At 46.9% G+C, this 15,167-nt stretch overlaps 1 protein-coding gene across 1 annotated transcript; it reads left to right on the top strand.

Annotated features, from left to right (window-relative positions):
• The first annotated feature begins 429 nt into the window (after positions 1-429).
• otud4 (OTU deubiquitinase 4) lies at positions 430-14,494 on the top strand. Its single transcript, XM_069718028.1, has 22 exons — positions 430-869; positions 4,675-4,758; positions 4,894-4,944; positions 5,021-5,067; positions 5,447-5,519; positions 5,787-5,868; positions 6,541-6,703; positions 7,004-7,058; positions 7,208-7,310; positions 8,425-8,489; positions 8,613-8,713; positions 8,820-8,914; positions 9,072-9,234; positions 9,351-9,483; positions 9,643-9,717; positions 9,797-10,439; positions 10,617-11,213; positions 11,415-11,455; positions 11,600-12,263; positions 12,461-12,609; positions 12,704-12,977; positions 14,445-14,494. Exons 1-22 carry the CDS (start codon positions 705-707, stop codon positions 14,492-14,494), a joined length of 3,873 nt encoding a protein of 1,290 aa, XP_069574129.1. The 5' UTR covers positions 430-704.
• The last annotated feature ends 673 nt before the right edge of the window (positions 14,495-15,167 follow it).

Raw genomic sequence — 15,167 nt, 5'->3', positions numbered from 1 at the left:
TGCTGGTTTGAAGTGTTTTAAAAAAAAAAAAAAATGTTTTGCAGAATTCCAGGGTTTCATTTGATTTTCGTTGTAAATCTGAAAGATTTGACGAATGTTTGTTTGTGACGTTTTTAACTAGAATGTAAAGCTTTTATTTTGATCGGAAAATGGCAGAAGTCTTGTGTGGTTAGGGAGGTTTTTTTTTTTTTTTTTTTTTTTTTTTTTTTACAAAAAACAGCTGTAAGAAAATTTCTTTAACAAATTATGGGCGAACAAGTCATTTTAATTCCGTCCTGGAAATAATATACTTTTACACTAAAACGTCTGAAACTTTATTTTGAAATTAACAAACCACCGCCGTATTTATATGCTTCGGCTTTTACTTTGGAGGGTAACAGGAAGTGCCGGGTTACCTTGAGTCGAATTTGACACCGTCGAGGAAGAAGGGGGCGTGTCGCCAGCCGTTAGCTGGCGTGCTAACGGCTAGCTGAAGTTGACTGAACTACTTTCACTTTCTGACAAGCAGCAGCAGCTTGTGGGACGAGCCGGAGCTTCCTGGGAAACGAAACCGGCCGCTGTCGTCGTCGCCGTCGTCGCTGACGCTGTCCGGCTCGCGGGTCTCGTTGTAAAAAACCGACTCAGTGGCAAAAAACAGAACAAATTGAAGTCTTGAAAGTTTGAGTCCAGACGCAGGTAGCTTCAGCGGCTAGCCCCCTGCTAGCATGGCCAGCGGCGCAGGCAAGCAGGGAAACGAGGAGAGGAGCGAGGAAAGGAGCGAGGAGAGGAGCGAGGAGAGATCAATGGACGAGTACTTGAGGTCGATCGGTCTGCATCGGAAGAAGATCGCCAAAGACGGGTCGTGCTTGTTCCGGGCCGTCGCCGAGCAGGTAAAGAAAACAGCCGAGAGCTGGATCGGTCTGTCTGCTGGTTAGAGACATTAGAGACAATAGAGAGACAGTAGAGAGACGGTAGAGACAGTAGAGAGACAGTAGAGAGACGGTAGAGAGACGGTAGAGACAGTAGAGATAATAGAGAGACAATAGAGAGACATTAGAGAGACAATAGAGAGACGGTAGAGACAGTAGAGAGACGGTAGAGACAATAGAGAGACGGTAGAGACAGTAGAGACAATAGAGAGACAGTAGAGAGACGGTAGAGACAGTAGAGACAATAGAGAGACGGTAGAGACAATAGAGAGACAGTAGAGAGAGAGTAGAGAGACAGTGGAGACAATAGAGAGACAGTAGAGAGACGGTAGAGACAGTAGAGAGACAGTAAAGACACAGTAGAGACAGTAAAGAGAGAGTAGAGAGACGGTAGAGACAGTAGAGACAATAGAGAGACAGTAGAGAGATAAGAGAGACAGTAGAGAGACAGAGACAGTAGAGAGACGGTAGAGACAGTAGAGAGACAGTAGAGAGAGACAGTAAAGAGACACTAGAGAGAGAGTAGAGAGACGGTAGAGACAGTAGAGAGACAGTAGAGACAATAGAGAGACAATAGAGATACAGTAGAGAGACGCTAGAGACAGAGACAATAGAGAGACGGTAGAGAGACGGTAGAGACTAGAGAGACATTAGAGAGACAATAGAGAGACAGTAGAGACAATAGAGAGAGACGGTAGAGACAGTAGAGACAATAGAGAGACAGTAGAGAGAGAGTAGAGAGAGAGTAGAGAGACAGTAGAGAGACGGTAGAGACAGTAGAGAGACAGTAAAGACACAGTAGACACAGTAAAGAGACAGTAGAGAGAGTAGAGAGACAGTAGAGAGACGGTAGAGACAATAGAGAGACAGTAGAGAGATAGTAGAGACAATAGAGAGACAGTGGAGACAGTAGAGAGACGGTAGAGACAGTAGAGAGACACTAGAGAGACGGTAGAGACAGTAGAGACAATAGAGAGACAGTAGAGAGACGGTAGAGACAGTAGAGACAATAGACAGACAGTAGAGACAGTAAAGACACAGTAGAGACAGTAAAGAGAGAGTAGAGAGACAGTAGAGACAATAGAGAGACAGTAGAGAGACAGTAGAGACAATAGAGAGACAGTAGAGAGACGGTAGAGACAGTAGAGAGACAGTAAAGACACAGTAGAGACAGTAAAGAGAGAGTAGAGAGACGGTAGAGACAGTAGAGACAATAGAGATACAGTAGAGAGATAAGAGAGACAGTGGAGACAGTAGAGAGATGGTAGAGACAGTAGAGAGACTGTAGAGACAGTAGAGACAATAGAGAGACGGTAGAGACAGTAGAGACAATAGAGAGACATTAGAGAGACAGTAGAGAGACGGTAGAGACAATAGAGAGACAGTAGAGACAATAGAGAGACGGTAGAGACAGTAGAGAGACAATAGAGAGACGGTAGAGACAGTAGAGAGACGGTAGAGACAGTAGAGACAGTAGAGAGAGAGTAGAGAGACAGTAGAGAGATAGTAGAGACAATAGAGACACAGTAGAGAGATGGTAGAGACAGTAGAGAGACAGTAAAGACACAGTAGAGACAGTAAAGAGAGACAGTAGAGAGACAGTAGAGACAATAGAGAGACAGTAGAGAGATAGTAGACACAGTAGAGAGACAGTGGAGACAGTAGAGAGACAGTAGAGAGAGACAGTAGGGAGACAGTAAAGAGACACTAGAGAGAGAGTAGAGAGACGGTAGAGACAATAAAGAGACAGTAGAGAGACGGTAGAGACAGTAGAGACAATAGAGAGACAGTAGAGAGACGGTAGAGACAGTAGAGGCAATAGACAGAGAGTAGAGACAGTAGAGAGACGGGAGAGACAGTAGAGAGATAGTAGAGACAGTAGAGAGACAGTGGAGACAGTAGAGAGACAGTAGAGAGAGACAGTAGGGAGACAGTAAAGAGACACTAGAGAGAGAGTAGAGAGACGGTAGAGACAGTAGAGACAATAAAGAGACAGTAGAGAGACGGTAGAGACAGTAGAGAGACGGTAGAGACAGTAGAGGCAATAGACAGAGAGTAGAGACAGTAGAGAGACGGTAGAGACAGTAGAGAGAGAGTAGAGACAATAGAGAGACAGTAGAGAGACGGTAGAGACAGTAGAGAGACAGTAAACACACAGTAGAGACAGTAGAGAGACAGTAGAGAGACGGTAGAGACATTAGAGACAATAGAGAGACAGTAGAGAGATAGTAGAGACAGTAGAGAGACAGAAGAGACAGCAGAGAGACGGTAGAGGCACTAGAGAGAGTACAGAGACGGTAGAGACAGTAGAGAGACAGTACAGAGACAGTAGAGACAATGGAGAGACAGTAAAGAGACAGTAGAGACAGTAAAGAGACAGTAGAGAGACGGTAGAGACAGTAGAGACAATAGAGAGACGGTAGAGACAGTAGAGAGACAATAGAGAGACATTAGAGAGACAATAGAGAGACGGTAGAGACAGTAGAGAGAGAGAGACAGTAGAGAGACGGTAGAGACATTAGAGACAACAGAGAGACAGTAGAGAGATAGTAGAGACAGTAGAGAGACAGAAGAGACAGCAGAGAGACGGTAGAGGCACTAGAGAGAGTACAGAGACGGTAGAGACAGTAGAGAGACAGTACAGAGACAGTAGAGACAATGGAGAGACAGTAAAGAGACAGTAGAGACAGTAAAGAGACAGTAGAGAGACGGTAGAGACAGTAGAGAGAGTAAAGAGACAGTAGAGAGACAGAGAGAGAGTAGAGACAGTAGAGAGAGTAAAGAGACAGTAGAGAGACAGTAGAGAGACAGTAAAGAGACAGTAGAGACAGAGAGACAGTAAAGAGACAGTAGAGAGAGAGTAGAGACAGTAGAGACAGTAGAGAGACGGTAGAGATACATTAGAGACAGTAGAGAGACAGTAAAGACAGTAGAGAGACATTAGAGACAGTAGAGAGATAATAGAGAGACAGTAGAGAGACAGTAAAGGTAGGTAGGTATTTACTTTATTAATCCCCGATGGGAAAAAAAAATTCGCAACAGCAGCATACATACAGAAGCAATAAGACAATAATAGAAACAATAGAATAAAATAATAGAATAATATAATAATAGAAAAGCAATACAAGAAAATAGCAGTAAAAAATAAAAATATAAAATGCACAGTTTATACAGTACACTATATATCTATATATATTATATACAAACAAACCAAGAACACAGTCAACAGGGTTATTGTACTGTGATGGATTTTGTCAGAGGTGAGTTATTGTACAGTCTTATTGCGGTGGGCAGGAATGATCTCCTGTATCTGTCCTTGTGACAGCATCTACAGTAAAGAGACAGTAGAGAGACGGTAGAGACAGCAGAGAGACATTAGAGACAGTAGAGAGACAGTAAAGAGACAGTGGACAGACAGTAGAGTGTCTAATGTCAGGCGGATGAAAGTTAAGGGCTCCGACATTAGTGTCAGTTTGGTCAAGAAGCTAAAAGTAAACATTTTTAAAACTTTACACCCGAAACTCTTTAAAATGGAACTTTTCTAAACGGACCGCTGTTTTAAAACTTCCTCGTTACTCCGTTACAAGTAAAAGTACTTCATGTGATTAGGAGTACAGAAGTATGTAGTTAAAGTATTAAATTAAAAGTCGCTCTCATGGATGTATTATTATCTATGATGTCATTAGATTATTATTGGCCTGTCACAGATTTGTGTTTATTTGTGTTGCCATATCAACTCTACCTGTTGACCTTTGACCCCGTCTAGGTGCTGCACTGCCAGAGCCTCCACACGGAGGTCCGGGCCAAGTGTGTGGAGTTCCTGAAGCAGAACAGAGACGGCTACGAGGCGGTAGGTCGTTCTTGTTTTGGACTGAGGAGGAGTTTTATTCTCGGTTTAAAGTGAACAAGGAGGATGTTGTTGTTGTTGTTGTTGTTGATGTTGATGTTGTTGTCGTTGTGGTCTGAGCTCCCTCCTGTGTTGCAGTTCATCGAAGGGAGCTTCGAGGACTACCTGTCGAAGCTGCAGGACCCGCAGGTACTCCTCACCTCACTTCCTGTTTGCTTCTCGGTAGAACCGAGGTGTGATTTTAACGCTGGTCTCCGTTCCTCAGCAGTGGGTCGGGGAGGTGGAGATCAACGCGCTGGCTGTCATGTACAAGTGAGTTAACGATGACATCATTCTTCTTGAAAAAGTCAGCAAGAGAAAATGATGCGGAAAATCATCAACAACCATCGTAAGCAGCGGTCGGAGTTCGGTTTATTTCTCTCGCGCGCTTCGAGCGCTCAAACATTCAAGAAGTTTTCTTATTTTTGTGTTTACTGCAATTTGAATGAATTTATTTGTAAATTAAAACTCTTCTCACGTTTCTTTTTCTTTTGTTTTTTTAAAACGACCTCACTTCACGTTTGGTTCCTGAACCTTTCGCTGAATCCGTGTCCTTCTTTTACGAGTCATTTGATGATGATGATGATGATGATCGAGTCTTCGTCATCGGGCCGTCCCCTCGTTTCACCGCTGTCTCCGTCTCTTCCCGCAGGAGGGACTTTCTGATCTTCCAGGAAGCCGGCCGACCGGCCGTCAACATCACCGACAAGAACTTCAAGGACAAGGTGAGCCGGAGACGTCGGCCGCTTCAAACTAAAACGGTTGAACTTTGTCGGGTTTGATTCCAGAAACACAACAAATGTAGAATACAGTTTTACTGTCGAATTATTGGAGCCCAAAATGGTTAAATTTCCCTGTTTAAGACAATAAAGTTACAAGTTGACAGTTTATTATCGGTCCACCGTGAAACACACCAGATGTAATAAACACCCAAGAAATGAACAGAAACTTCATCAAACTGCTGATTTAAAGTCTTTTGTTCTGTTTCTCAGGTGCGGCTGTGTTTCCTGAACGGGAATCACTACGACAGCGTTTATCCCATCACTCGTATCAAGAACGCTGCTTTCTGCCAGTGTGAGTTTTCCCCGCTTACGTTTTCTTTTTCCCACAAATGTCGATCAATTTTTGTTGAGTTGGCGGATCGTTCGCTTCACTAAGACAACAAAGAGACTCTACGTTACAAACATCAACAATTTAAGCACCCTCATTTTTTTCATTATCATTATTATTAGTGTCAGAAGAAAACTGTGCTAAACCGTAGGTGGTGAAAATGTCCACCATTAGGGGGCGCTACAATAAGGGTCAATGAGTTTTGTTGAATAACTCATCACATGCTTCATGTCTACTTGTTTCCTTCAGCCGATTTACACCAAACAAATTGCGAAACTCACTTTAAAAGAAAATGTTAAAATATTTTTGTGAGACAAAAAGCAGGATTTAAGACAACACGACGTATCACAGGAAAAAAAACATGGATTTTCTCAGTTAAACATTTGTTTCTTTTTAAAAAATATTTATTCTCTTGATTTATACATTTTTTTCTCTCGATAAAAGTAATTTATTTTTCTGAATTCAGACGTGTTTATTCTCTCGATTAAAACGTGATTTATTTTCTCCTTTAAAAACACATATTTTTTTCAATCAAGAACATATTTATCAGCTCAAATAAAAACATCTATTTCCTGAATTAAAAACCTTTATTTTGTTAATTAAAAAGCCGCCTGCCTCGTGTCGTGTGTCCTGCAGCCGTCCTGTACGAGCTGCTGTACGACGGCGTGTTCAACGTGGACCGGAGCTGCCTGGCTTCGTGTCAGCGGAGCAGCCGATCCGCCGGCTTCCTGAGCGACGACAACATGGCGCTCTGCGGCAGCAGCGACGAGTCCGACCTGGATTCAGGAGAAGCGCTTTGGTAGGAAAACATGTCGGGGAGTTTTATTCAGCTAATTATTTATTTACCTGTTTAATCATTTTAATTAAGGTGATATTAAACACTGATCCACTAAATCTTCATTCTTTACGTTTCTTTTCTTATTTATTTTCTGATATTTACACATGAATTGACTTCTTTTATTATTTACTTTTTTTAAAACACTTTCCTGCATGACAAAACATGATTTATTTTTGTTTTCAAAAAGATTTAAAAAAAAAAAACAACAACCATAAAACTACTTCAACAAACTCATGATGTGTTTTTTTTTGTGTGATTCAGGGTAGAAAATGAAACGAGCTCGACTTCAACGAGACACAACAACCAGAGCTACCGGGTAACACGCCGACGCCTCAGACAACCTCTGGTGCCCCGCACACACCTGCAGAATGATATAACGTGTGTGTGTGTGTGTGTGTGTGTGTGTGTGTGTGTGTGTGTGTGTGTGTGTGTGTGTGTGTGTGTGTGTGTGTGTGTGTGTGTCAGGGCCGTGGGCGTGGCCAGCATCTGCCTGAGAGGGTGAGACGATCTCTGAACCCGACACTGCTCAGGAACATCGAGTACGACGTCTGGCACAAAACCAAGAGAGGTGACTCACAGACGAAGGACACACCCTGACAACACAACACAACACAACACACAACACAACAGAATACCACAACACCACAAAACAACAACACAACAACAACACAACACATGTCAAATGAATTGAATCAATTCAGAAGTTATGACAGCGCGCAGTCAGAAACACTTCGCAAAATAATTTTTCTTTACCCAAAATCCATTTCTGCCTGTGAGGACAAACACACCCACAGCAGCAGAAGAAGAAGCTGGTGCAACATGATGATGTCATTAAAAGAGTCCAACCTCAAATAGTTCTGTTTATCCACATGAATGCAATTTGATTTTTAACGATTATTTTCACTTCAATAAACTTGTGGTTAGCACGGTGGTGCAGTGGTTAGCATTGTCGCCTCACAGCAAAAAGGTTCCGGGTTCGAATCCGGTCCTGGGCCTTTCTGTGGGGAGTTTGCATGTTCTCCCTGTACTTGCGTGGGTTCTCTCCGGGTTCTCCGGCTTCCTCCCATCATCCAAAAACATGCACCTCAGGTCAGGTTACCTGGCGCCGCGCTAGTGGCAGCCTGCTGCAGCATCTCCCCCTGAGAGCCCCCCCTGAGAGCCCCCCGCTGTAGTGAAGACATTTCCCCTCGGGGATTAATAAAGTGTATAAAAATAAAAAAAACTGTCACCTGGTTGCAGGCTGCATGTAAAGATGGACAACGTCCAAGCTCAGATGTCTCAAAAGATGTCTCACACCTGTGGAGTAATCAAACAAAAAGACTAAATCGTCTCCACGTAGCGTTTTAGCCTCTTTCAACTGTCCGTCCCACAACTTTGACCTGTTTTCTGCCTTCACAGCAGCAAAGAGACGAGCTGGTGAACAAAGAGAAGCTTTTTATCAGCTCCAACTCCACATATTCCCCTGGTGGAGACCAAAGGTGGAGCTAAAAGAGCAAAATATCAGAGTAACTTTCATTGGGTGGAACACTTTTATCAAATTACACGTCGGCGGTGTGTTTAATGTTTGTTTTTAAAGTAAAGACGTGAAGCCAGAATATCTGGTTAATGGCGCTGGTGATGATGTCACAGTCTCCGAGGAACCGAAGTGTTTGATGAAGTCTTTGTTTCTGTCTTCTTTTCAGCTCAGCAGAAGATGGACTACTCCATCGCTGCCGGGATGCAGTTCACTGTTGGAGACCGCTGCCAGGTGTGTGTGTGTGTGTGTGTGTGTGTGTGTGTGTGTGTGTGTGTGTGTGTGTGTGTGTGTGTGTGTGTGTGTGTGTGTGTGTGTTTTTCACAGCCTTCATTCGCGCCTCATTTTTGCCTCCAGGTCCATCTGGAGGGTGGTGGGCGGAGCTACAACGCCACCATTAAGGAGGTGCCTCCCGGAAACGGCTTGGTGACGGTTTACATAGACGATCTGGGCAGGAAGTAGGTCACGCTGACTCCACACACACTCAAATATGTGTTTTGTATTAACAGACTGATGGAGGGTGTGTTGTTGTTGTTGTTGTTGTTGTTGTTGTTGTGTGTGCAGGCAGGTCCCACTGTGGAATCTCCGCCCCCCCAGTGACGAGAGCAGCTGGAGCACCGTGGTCAACCGGGACAAGAGGCTGAGCAACGGACACGGAGGTACACAACACACACACACACACACACACACACACACACACACACACACACACACACACACACACACACACACACACACACACACACACACACACACTTTATCAACTTTAAAGTGTGTTACAGTGAAAACAGTGAAAAGTCTTTTTGTCTGTCTCAGACTGGGAGGAGAGAGGACGAGGAAGAGGACGGGGAAAGTCCCTCCCAGCATCCTCCTCCGTTTCCCAGGCGACGGCTCCGGGCTCCGCCGGGCGCGTGCAGAAGCAGCACTCGTGGCCCCCGCAGGCCACCGTAGAGGAGCAGGGAGGTGCCAAAAGCACCAGGTGAGACACGGTTGTGAGTCCTTGAATACCAGTAAGACGATCTTTAAGTTGATTGTGAAGCAGACGGTTAAACTGACGGAGACGCTTTAAGATGAGACGTGTTTGTGTCTCCACAGGAAGTCCTTGAGCGTGGTGGAGCCGTCCTTCGGTCTGACCGAGGAGCAGCGATTGGCCAGAGAGGAGGAGGAGAGGAACGTGGCGCTGGTGGAGATCCAGCTCAGAGACGAGACCAGCTTCCCCGCCCTCGGGGTGAGTTGATGCCGAAGCGATCGGAGGTCAGATCGGTTGGAGAGAGTTTATGACCAGCTGCTCTGGAAAAGATCATCTGACCAACAGACAGACAGAAGAAGTCCATTTCAGTCTGGTTCATCCGGTAACATAATCCCCTCCCCCCTCCTCCCCCACCAGGCTAAGTCCGGGATGCAGTGTGATGGAGGGAACAGGAAGGGAGGAGAGAAGAAACGCTACCAGAGAAACAAGACGGTGAGTTGTTGAGACGTTTGGCTGATAAATTTAAACACGTCAGAAAGAGACGCTTCACGTTTCTTCTGTCCTCTTACAGAAGAGTCCAGTTGAAGACGCGCCGTCTCCCTCTGCTGGTGAAAGACCCAAATCCTCCACCCCTCCTCCGGCAGCCCCCACGACACCCACCGACACCACCCGTCCCGCTGCTCCGTCCACACGCTCCGACTCCGGTCCCGTCTGGATGGGCTCTCTGAAGGCTTCCATGCCCAACACAAAGATGGCTGCCGCAGCGTCAGGCTCCGCCTCCAGCCCTCCAAGCGTGCAGTCCCACACCTCCGCTGCTGCACCGCGGAGTTCGCCTCCTCCTGCCGCTGCCCCGAGCTCTACGCCTCCTTCAACGGGCGGGACGCCGCCTCACTCCGCCGCACCCACCGCGAGTCGCTTCGCCTTCGTCGCTCCCGTTCTCCCTGCTGCCTCATCCACCCCGACACCTCCCACCCCGACTCCTCCCACCCCGCCCTCCTCCTCTCCCCCGCCAGCCGCCTCACCTCCCCTTTCCTCTTCAGTCCCACCTCCCACTTTTATCGCCCCCATCGCTCCTTCTCCCACCGCTGCACTCAGCTTCCCCATCACCTCTCGCCCCCACTCCCCCAGTCCACCTTCCTCCTCCTCCTCCTCCTCCTCCCCTCAACTTCATCCTTCTGCTCAGGTCCACGAGGCTCCACCAGCACCACCCACAAGTAAGACATGCTGAGTCGTCAGTTTTACTTACGGAAAAGAAAAGGTGTGATGTCTAATTTTACATCTTTGAATAAGTAACTCGTTCTGATTGGTTGATCTTGTTCCTCGGTAGAAATTCAAGTCGTGTCTGTCGAATCATTCGTTCCGAACCGTCTTGTCTTTCTCTCATTGGTCAGATTCTTTGCCAAAACCTGGAGCCATTCTGTCGGCGTATGAGACCTCTCTGGTTCACCCCATGGAGTCCTTGTCCCAGAACCAGATCCAGACCCCGAGTCAAGCTCCGTCACCATCCGATGAAGTCCCGAGGCCCCAGATCCAGACGGAGGCACCGCCCCCTCTCCTCCGTCATCATTGTGAAGTGACCTCTCTGCCACCGGCCCACGTTCAGTCCCATCCTCCGCCTCCAGGAGCCTCCTACCCCCACGCCTCCCATCCTCACCTCCACGTCCAGCCTCCTCACCCCTCCCAAATCCCTCATCCCTCCCTTTCCCTCGCCGCCTCCTATCCCTCCAATCTCCAATCTCCCCGCGCCCAAACAGAAGCCCATCCGTCTCCGCCTCAGCACCTCCACCCTCACCTTGAGTCCCCCTCTCATCACCTGGAGCTGCCGCCGGCACATCACCCCGCGTCCCTCCCCGGAGTCGTCCCCCTGCAGCAGATGTCCCAGATCTACCAGGACCCTCTGTACCCCGGATTCCCCCGAGGAGACAAAGGTGGCGTCGCTCCAACTCCACCCTTCTGCTCCGGCGCGTCAGGGGGCGACCTGCCCCGAGGTGAGCCCAACAAAAAAAAGACTCTTTGGTGACTCAAAAACAAAACCCCCAAATATTTATCTGATCAACATCGACAAGGAGAATCTTACTTTTTTTTTATTGTCTGATTTTGCGCGTTCATCCGACGGCGGGTCGGTCGGTCCAGGTTGTAGCGAGCAAACAAAGACGATACTGACCCGAATTTTCGTTTTTCCTCCACAGACGTCAACATCTTGAAGTTTTTCTTCAACCTGGGTGTGAAGGTAAGATGGAAAACAACTTGTTCATGAAGTCAATACTTCTAGATGTAAAAACAACAACAAACAACAAGAGTAAAAATCAATCTGGGAGAGAATTAGAAAAATAAATTAGGTCTTGATTGAAGTCTCTGTCTGCTCTCCTTTCAGGCCTACACCATGCCCATGCTCCCCCCCTACATATACCTCCTCCCCCTGCAGCACGCCCACACCATGCAACCCAAGGTGTCCTCCCGCTCCCCCTCCCCCCACTACACTCCCTCTAGCACTCCCACCAGGCGGCAGGAGGCGTACCCATCCGCCCAGTACACTCCGACTTCAGTGGCAGTGCCCGCTCAGTACGAGCACCAGGCACCGCTCGCTGAGCCCCCCCGTCCCAGTGAGCCGTCCTTCAACCAGGCCGCGTACCAACAGGTCTCCCAACCCTCGCCCCACAGGATACCTTGCCCGTCGTTGCCGTGGCAGCAGATGCCCCCACCCAAAAATCCCGCCTATCCGAGTGGGTATCCGTCGCCAACACCTCCATACCCAGTCCCCCCGTCGTCCTCTCAGGGGTACAACTCGGGACAGAGCCCGGGACACCTGCGATACTCCCCCGCTGTGCCTCCGTACCCTCCATCCTCTCTGGGGTACCAATCCCCAGCCGCCCCCGAGGAGCTCCAGGTGAGCCAGAGGGCGATGGAGCAGATTCAGCCCACCAACGGGGACACGATCCCTGGACACGGGCGCGTCCGAGCCCCTGGTCCTATGGAGCGTCCAACATCTGCTGATTTGGGGAACAACAACAGAACAGTGGTGGTTCCACCGAGTTTTGGTACGTAGACGCTTTTTATTATTAAGTCTAAAACAAAGCGGTATTTTACTGTAAATTATTCGCCAGTAGCACAAAGGAATCCGGGTCAGTGAAGGTCTTAAATTGAAAGCCGTTGCAGTTTGTTCCTCTAGAGGGAGCCGATGGGCAGATTGATCAGTGAAGCTGTTCATAGAAGGTTTTTTGTTTTTTCCCATCAGCCCTCAAGAACGAGCCGGCAGAGAGTATGACGAGAACGGTGCTGCTGGTGGACCCGCCCCTCAACAACACACCCATAGTACGTACCGCACACACACACACACACACACACACACACACACACACACACACACACACACACACACACACACACACACACACACACACACACACACACACACACACACACAGTGAGAGTAGTATTGGTAATATTCGGTCAAGTGAACGATGTCTGTCTCTCTCAGCTCGCGCTGGTCCCAGAGCTTGACATGAAGGATGTCTCCATGACAACCATGACGTCTGGCAGCAGCCCCGGCTCGCCGTTGCGTTACTCTCGCCCCAGAAACTCGCCCAGGGCGTACGTCCCGCTCGGGACTCCGGAGCCCGGCCAGGTGGGTTACATGACGACGGCTGCCATGACAGAGGGTCTGTCGGTGGGCTGCAGCACGGAGGACGACTGGGGGGAGAACCACGGGGGGCCGACCATGAGCTTCAGGGGTCCCAGGAAGGTTCACAAAGGTAGAGGGAGGGGAGGCCACGGCCACGATCAAGGGAGGGGGCCACCGAGGAGGAGATATGGAGGAGAGACGGGGGTGGGGCTTACCTACGTCCAGTATAGATCCTCCCATAGGGGGCGGGGTCGTGAGAGAGGATACTAGCTCTCAACCAGGGACAGGAAGGTGATTCTTTAATTTGTTTTCTTCTGTTTTTCTGACAATCGCTCCTGAGATCTGATCGGTGGTTGATTTTGCTTCTTTAGCAGCGTTTGGACTGTTGGCCTCTTCTGGAAAAAATGGACACTTCTTTCTCTACAAATGTCTTTAACTTCGTTACAATCTGAGTCAGAAAATCGTAAACTCTTTCAACCTTGTCGTGGAAACACTATCTTTATTTTTTTATTATTATATTTAGCCAGCTCATTAGCCTGGCATGTTAGCATGTACAAGTTTACGACCTCACTGACGTGATTTAAAAAATGCTAGCTTTCCTGTGGAGTTAGTCACGAAGATCAGTAAAACTCGTGATTGTACGGTAAACGTTTAAGCTTTAACTAGCAGCTAGTTAGCTTAGCATAAAGGCTAAAAGCAGGAATTGATCTGGTGCTTGTTAATTAGAGAGCTGCAGAAGGGTTCGCGTTTGATATCCGTTGGTTGGAGCTAGGCTAGCAGTTTGCTCCTGTTTCCAGTCTTTACGCTAAACTAATCTAGTCGAGCCACCTCTCGACTGACCGCGAAAAGTGCTGCTGGTCTCCTCGTCCAACTCTTTTAACTACTGCTTGAATAGGAAGTCAGTTTTTGGGACTTTCTCGTAACAACTGAATGTAACATAAGAGCACGTCCGACGAGACAAAAATATATTTCTGCAAGCGCCAAACAGGGAAACCTTCCTGTTAGCGCTAAAAACAATCACGCAAAAAGGATGGGAGCAACAGGAAGTGTTTGTCGTTCCTGTTTTTTGTTCGTGCTGCTGGTTTCACGTCCTTGGTTTTTCTTCACTCTCGATCAACTCATGGAGATTCGGTGCCTTACGTTTGCTGCCTTTTTTTACCGTCTTCCTCCTCTTGAGAGTCACTGCTGTACGGAAGGAAAACGCTGTTTTTGTTTGTCTGTGTTGGACTTTTTTATGTGGTTGAATAAATAAAAACAAAATTTGGTTCAGATTGCTGCTCTCGTTTGTCGTGTGAAGGCAGATTATTAGTGTTTCATTAAATGTGGTAGTTTTTATACTCGTAGCAGACTTAAGAATTGTCGTATTTAAAGTAGGAACATTAGTTGAAGTCAGTCAAGTATGAGGAGAAAGTCAAGTAGTATCTGTAGCAGTAGTAGTACGTGTAGTAAGGAGAGTTGTAAGTGTAGTAGTAGGGGTTTAAAATGGCAAAAGGTGAAGTGAGTTCAGTAGTAGTATTTATAGTGGTAATATTAGTGGTACTATTTAGTGGTACTTTGTCCCGTAAAAACTCCGCAAATGTACTTAATGACCTTTTAGGAGACGGCACCGAGAGGCAGAGACGATTCTTTGCAGATCTGGAGAGATGAAGATGAGGAGGAACCTGTGATAGACGAAAATGATGAGACAACAACGCTGACAACTGCACCGATGTGCTGGCTTACAAAAACATGAACGGAAGTCATACTTGTAGCATGTCGTCCAAAAGATGTCATATTTCAGACATGCTTTAGTATGACTTCAAGATATTTCAGACGACATCCTGTATGACTTTTTTTTTTTTTAACATGAACGGAAGTCAACAAACCAACATTATATATGTGGTAAATTGGGGCAGTGGTTTGTGCTGTTGCCTCAGAGCATCAAGATTCTGGGTTCGATCCCCGGTCAGGATGATTTTGTGTGTTGTGCAAAAAAAGTCACACGGTAGTATGTCGTACATAATAAAGAAAAAAAAACAACAACATTTCATGTCTGGTAAAATGGACTAGTGGTTAGCAGTGTTGCCTACCAATCAGAAGGTTGCAGGTTCAATACCTTCCCTGGGAGGAAGACAAACGTCTCATGAGAAGACCCATCCTCGAAGTCAGAAGGTTCTGGTTTAGATCCATGGGCAGTTTGACTTTGTGTGTTTTGCAAAAACAGTCATACTATAGTATGTCCTTCAAAGTAAAAATGAAAACTGGTCTTGCATGTCTGGTAAAATGGGATAGTGGTTAGCAGTGTTGCCTCTCATTCAAAAGAATCTGGGTTCGATACCCA

Source organism: Brachyistius frenatus, unplaced genomic scaffold, assembly GCF_029030835.1.
Source record: "Brachyistius frenatus isolate BFR_SWC_R1_liver_20210118 unplaced genomic scaffold, ASM2903083v1 Contig_184, whole genome shotgun sequence".
Classification (NCBI taxonomy): Eukaryota; Metazoa; Chordata; class Actinopteri; family Embiotocidae; genus Brachyistius; species Brachyistius frenatus.
Note: the sequence above shows the minus strand (reverse complement) of the source record. Positions and strands in the feature narration are given on the sequence as shown.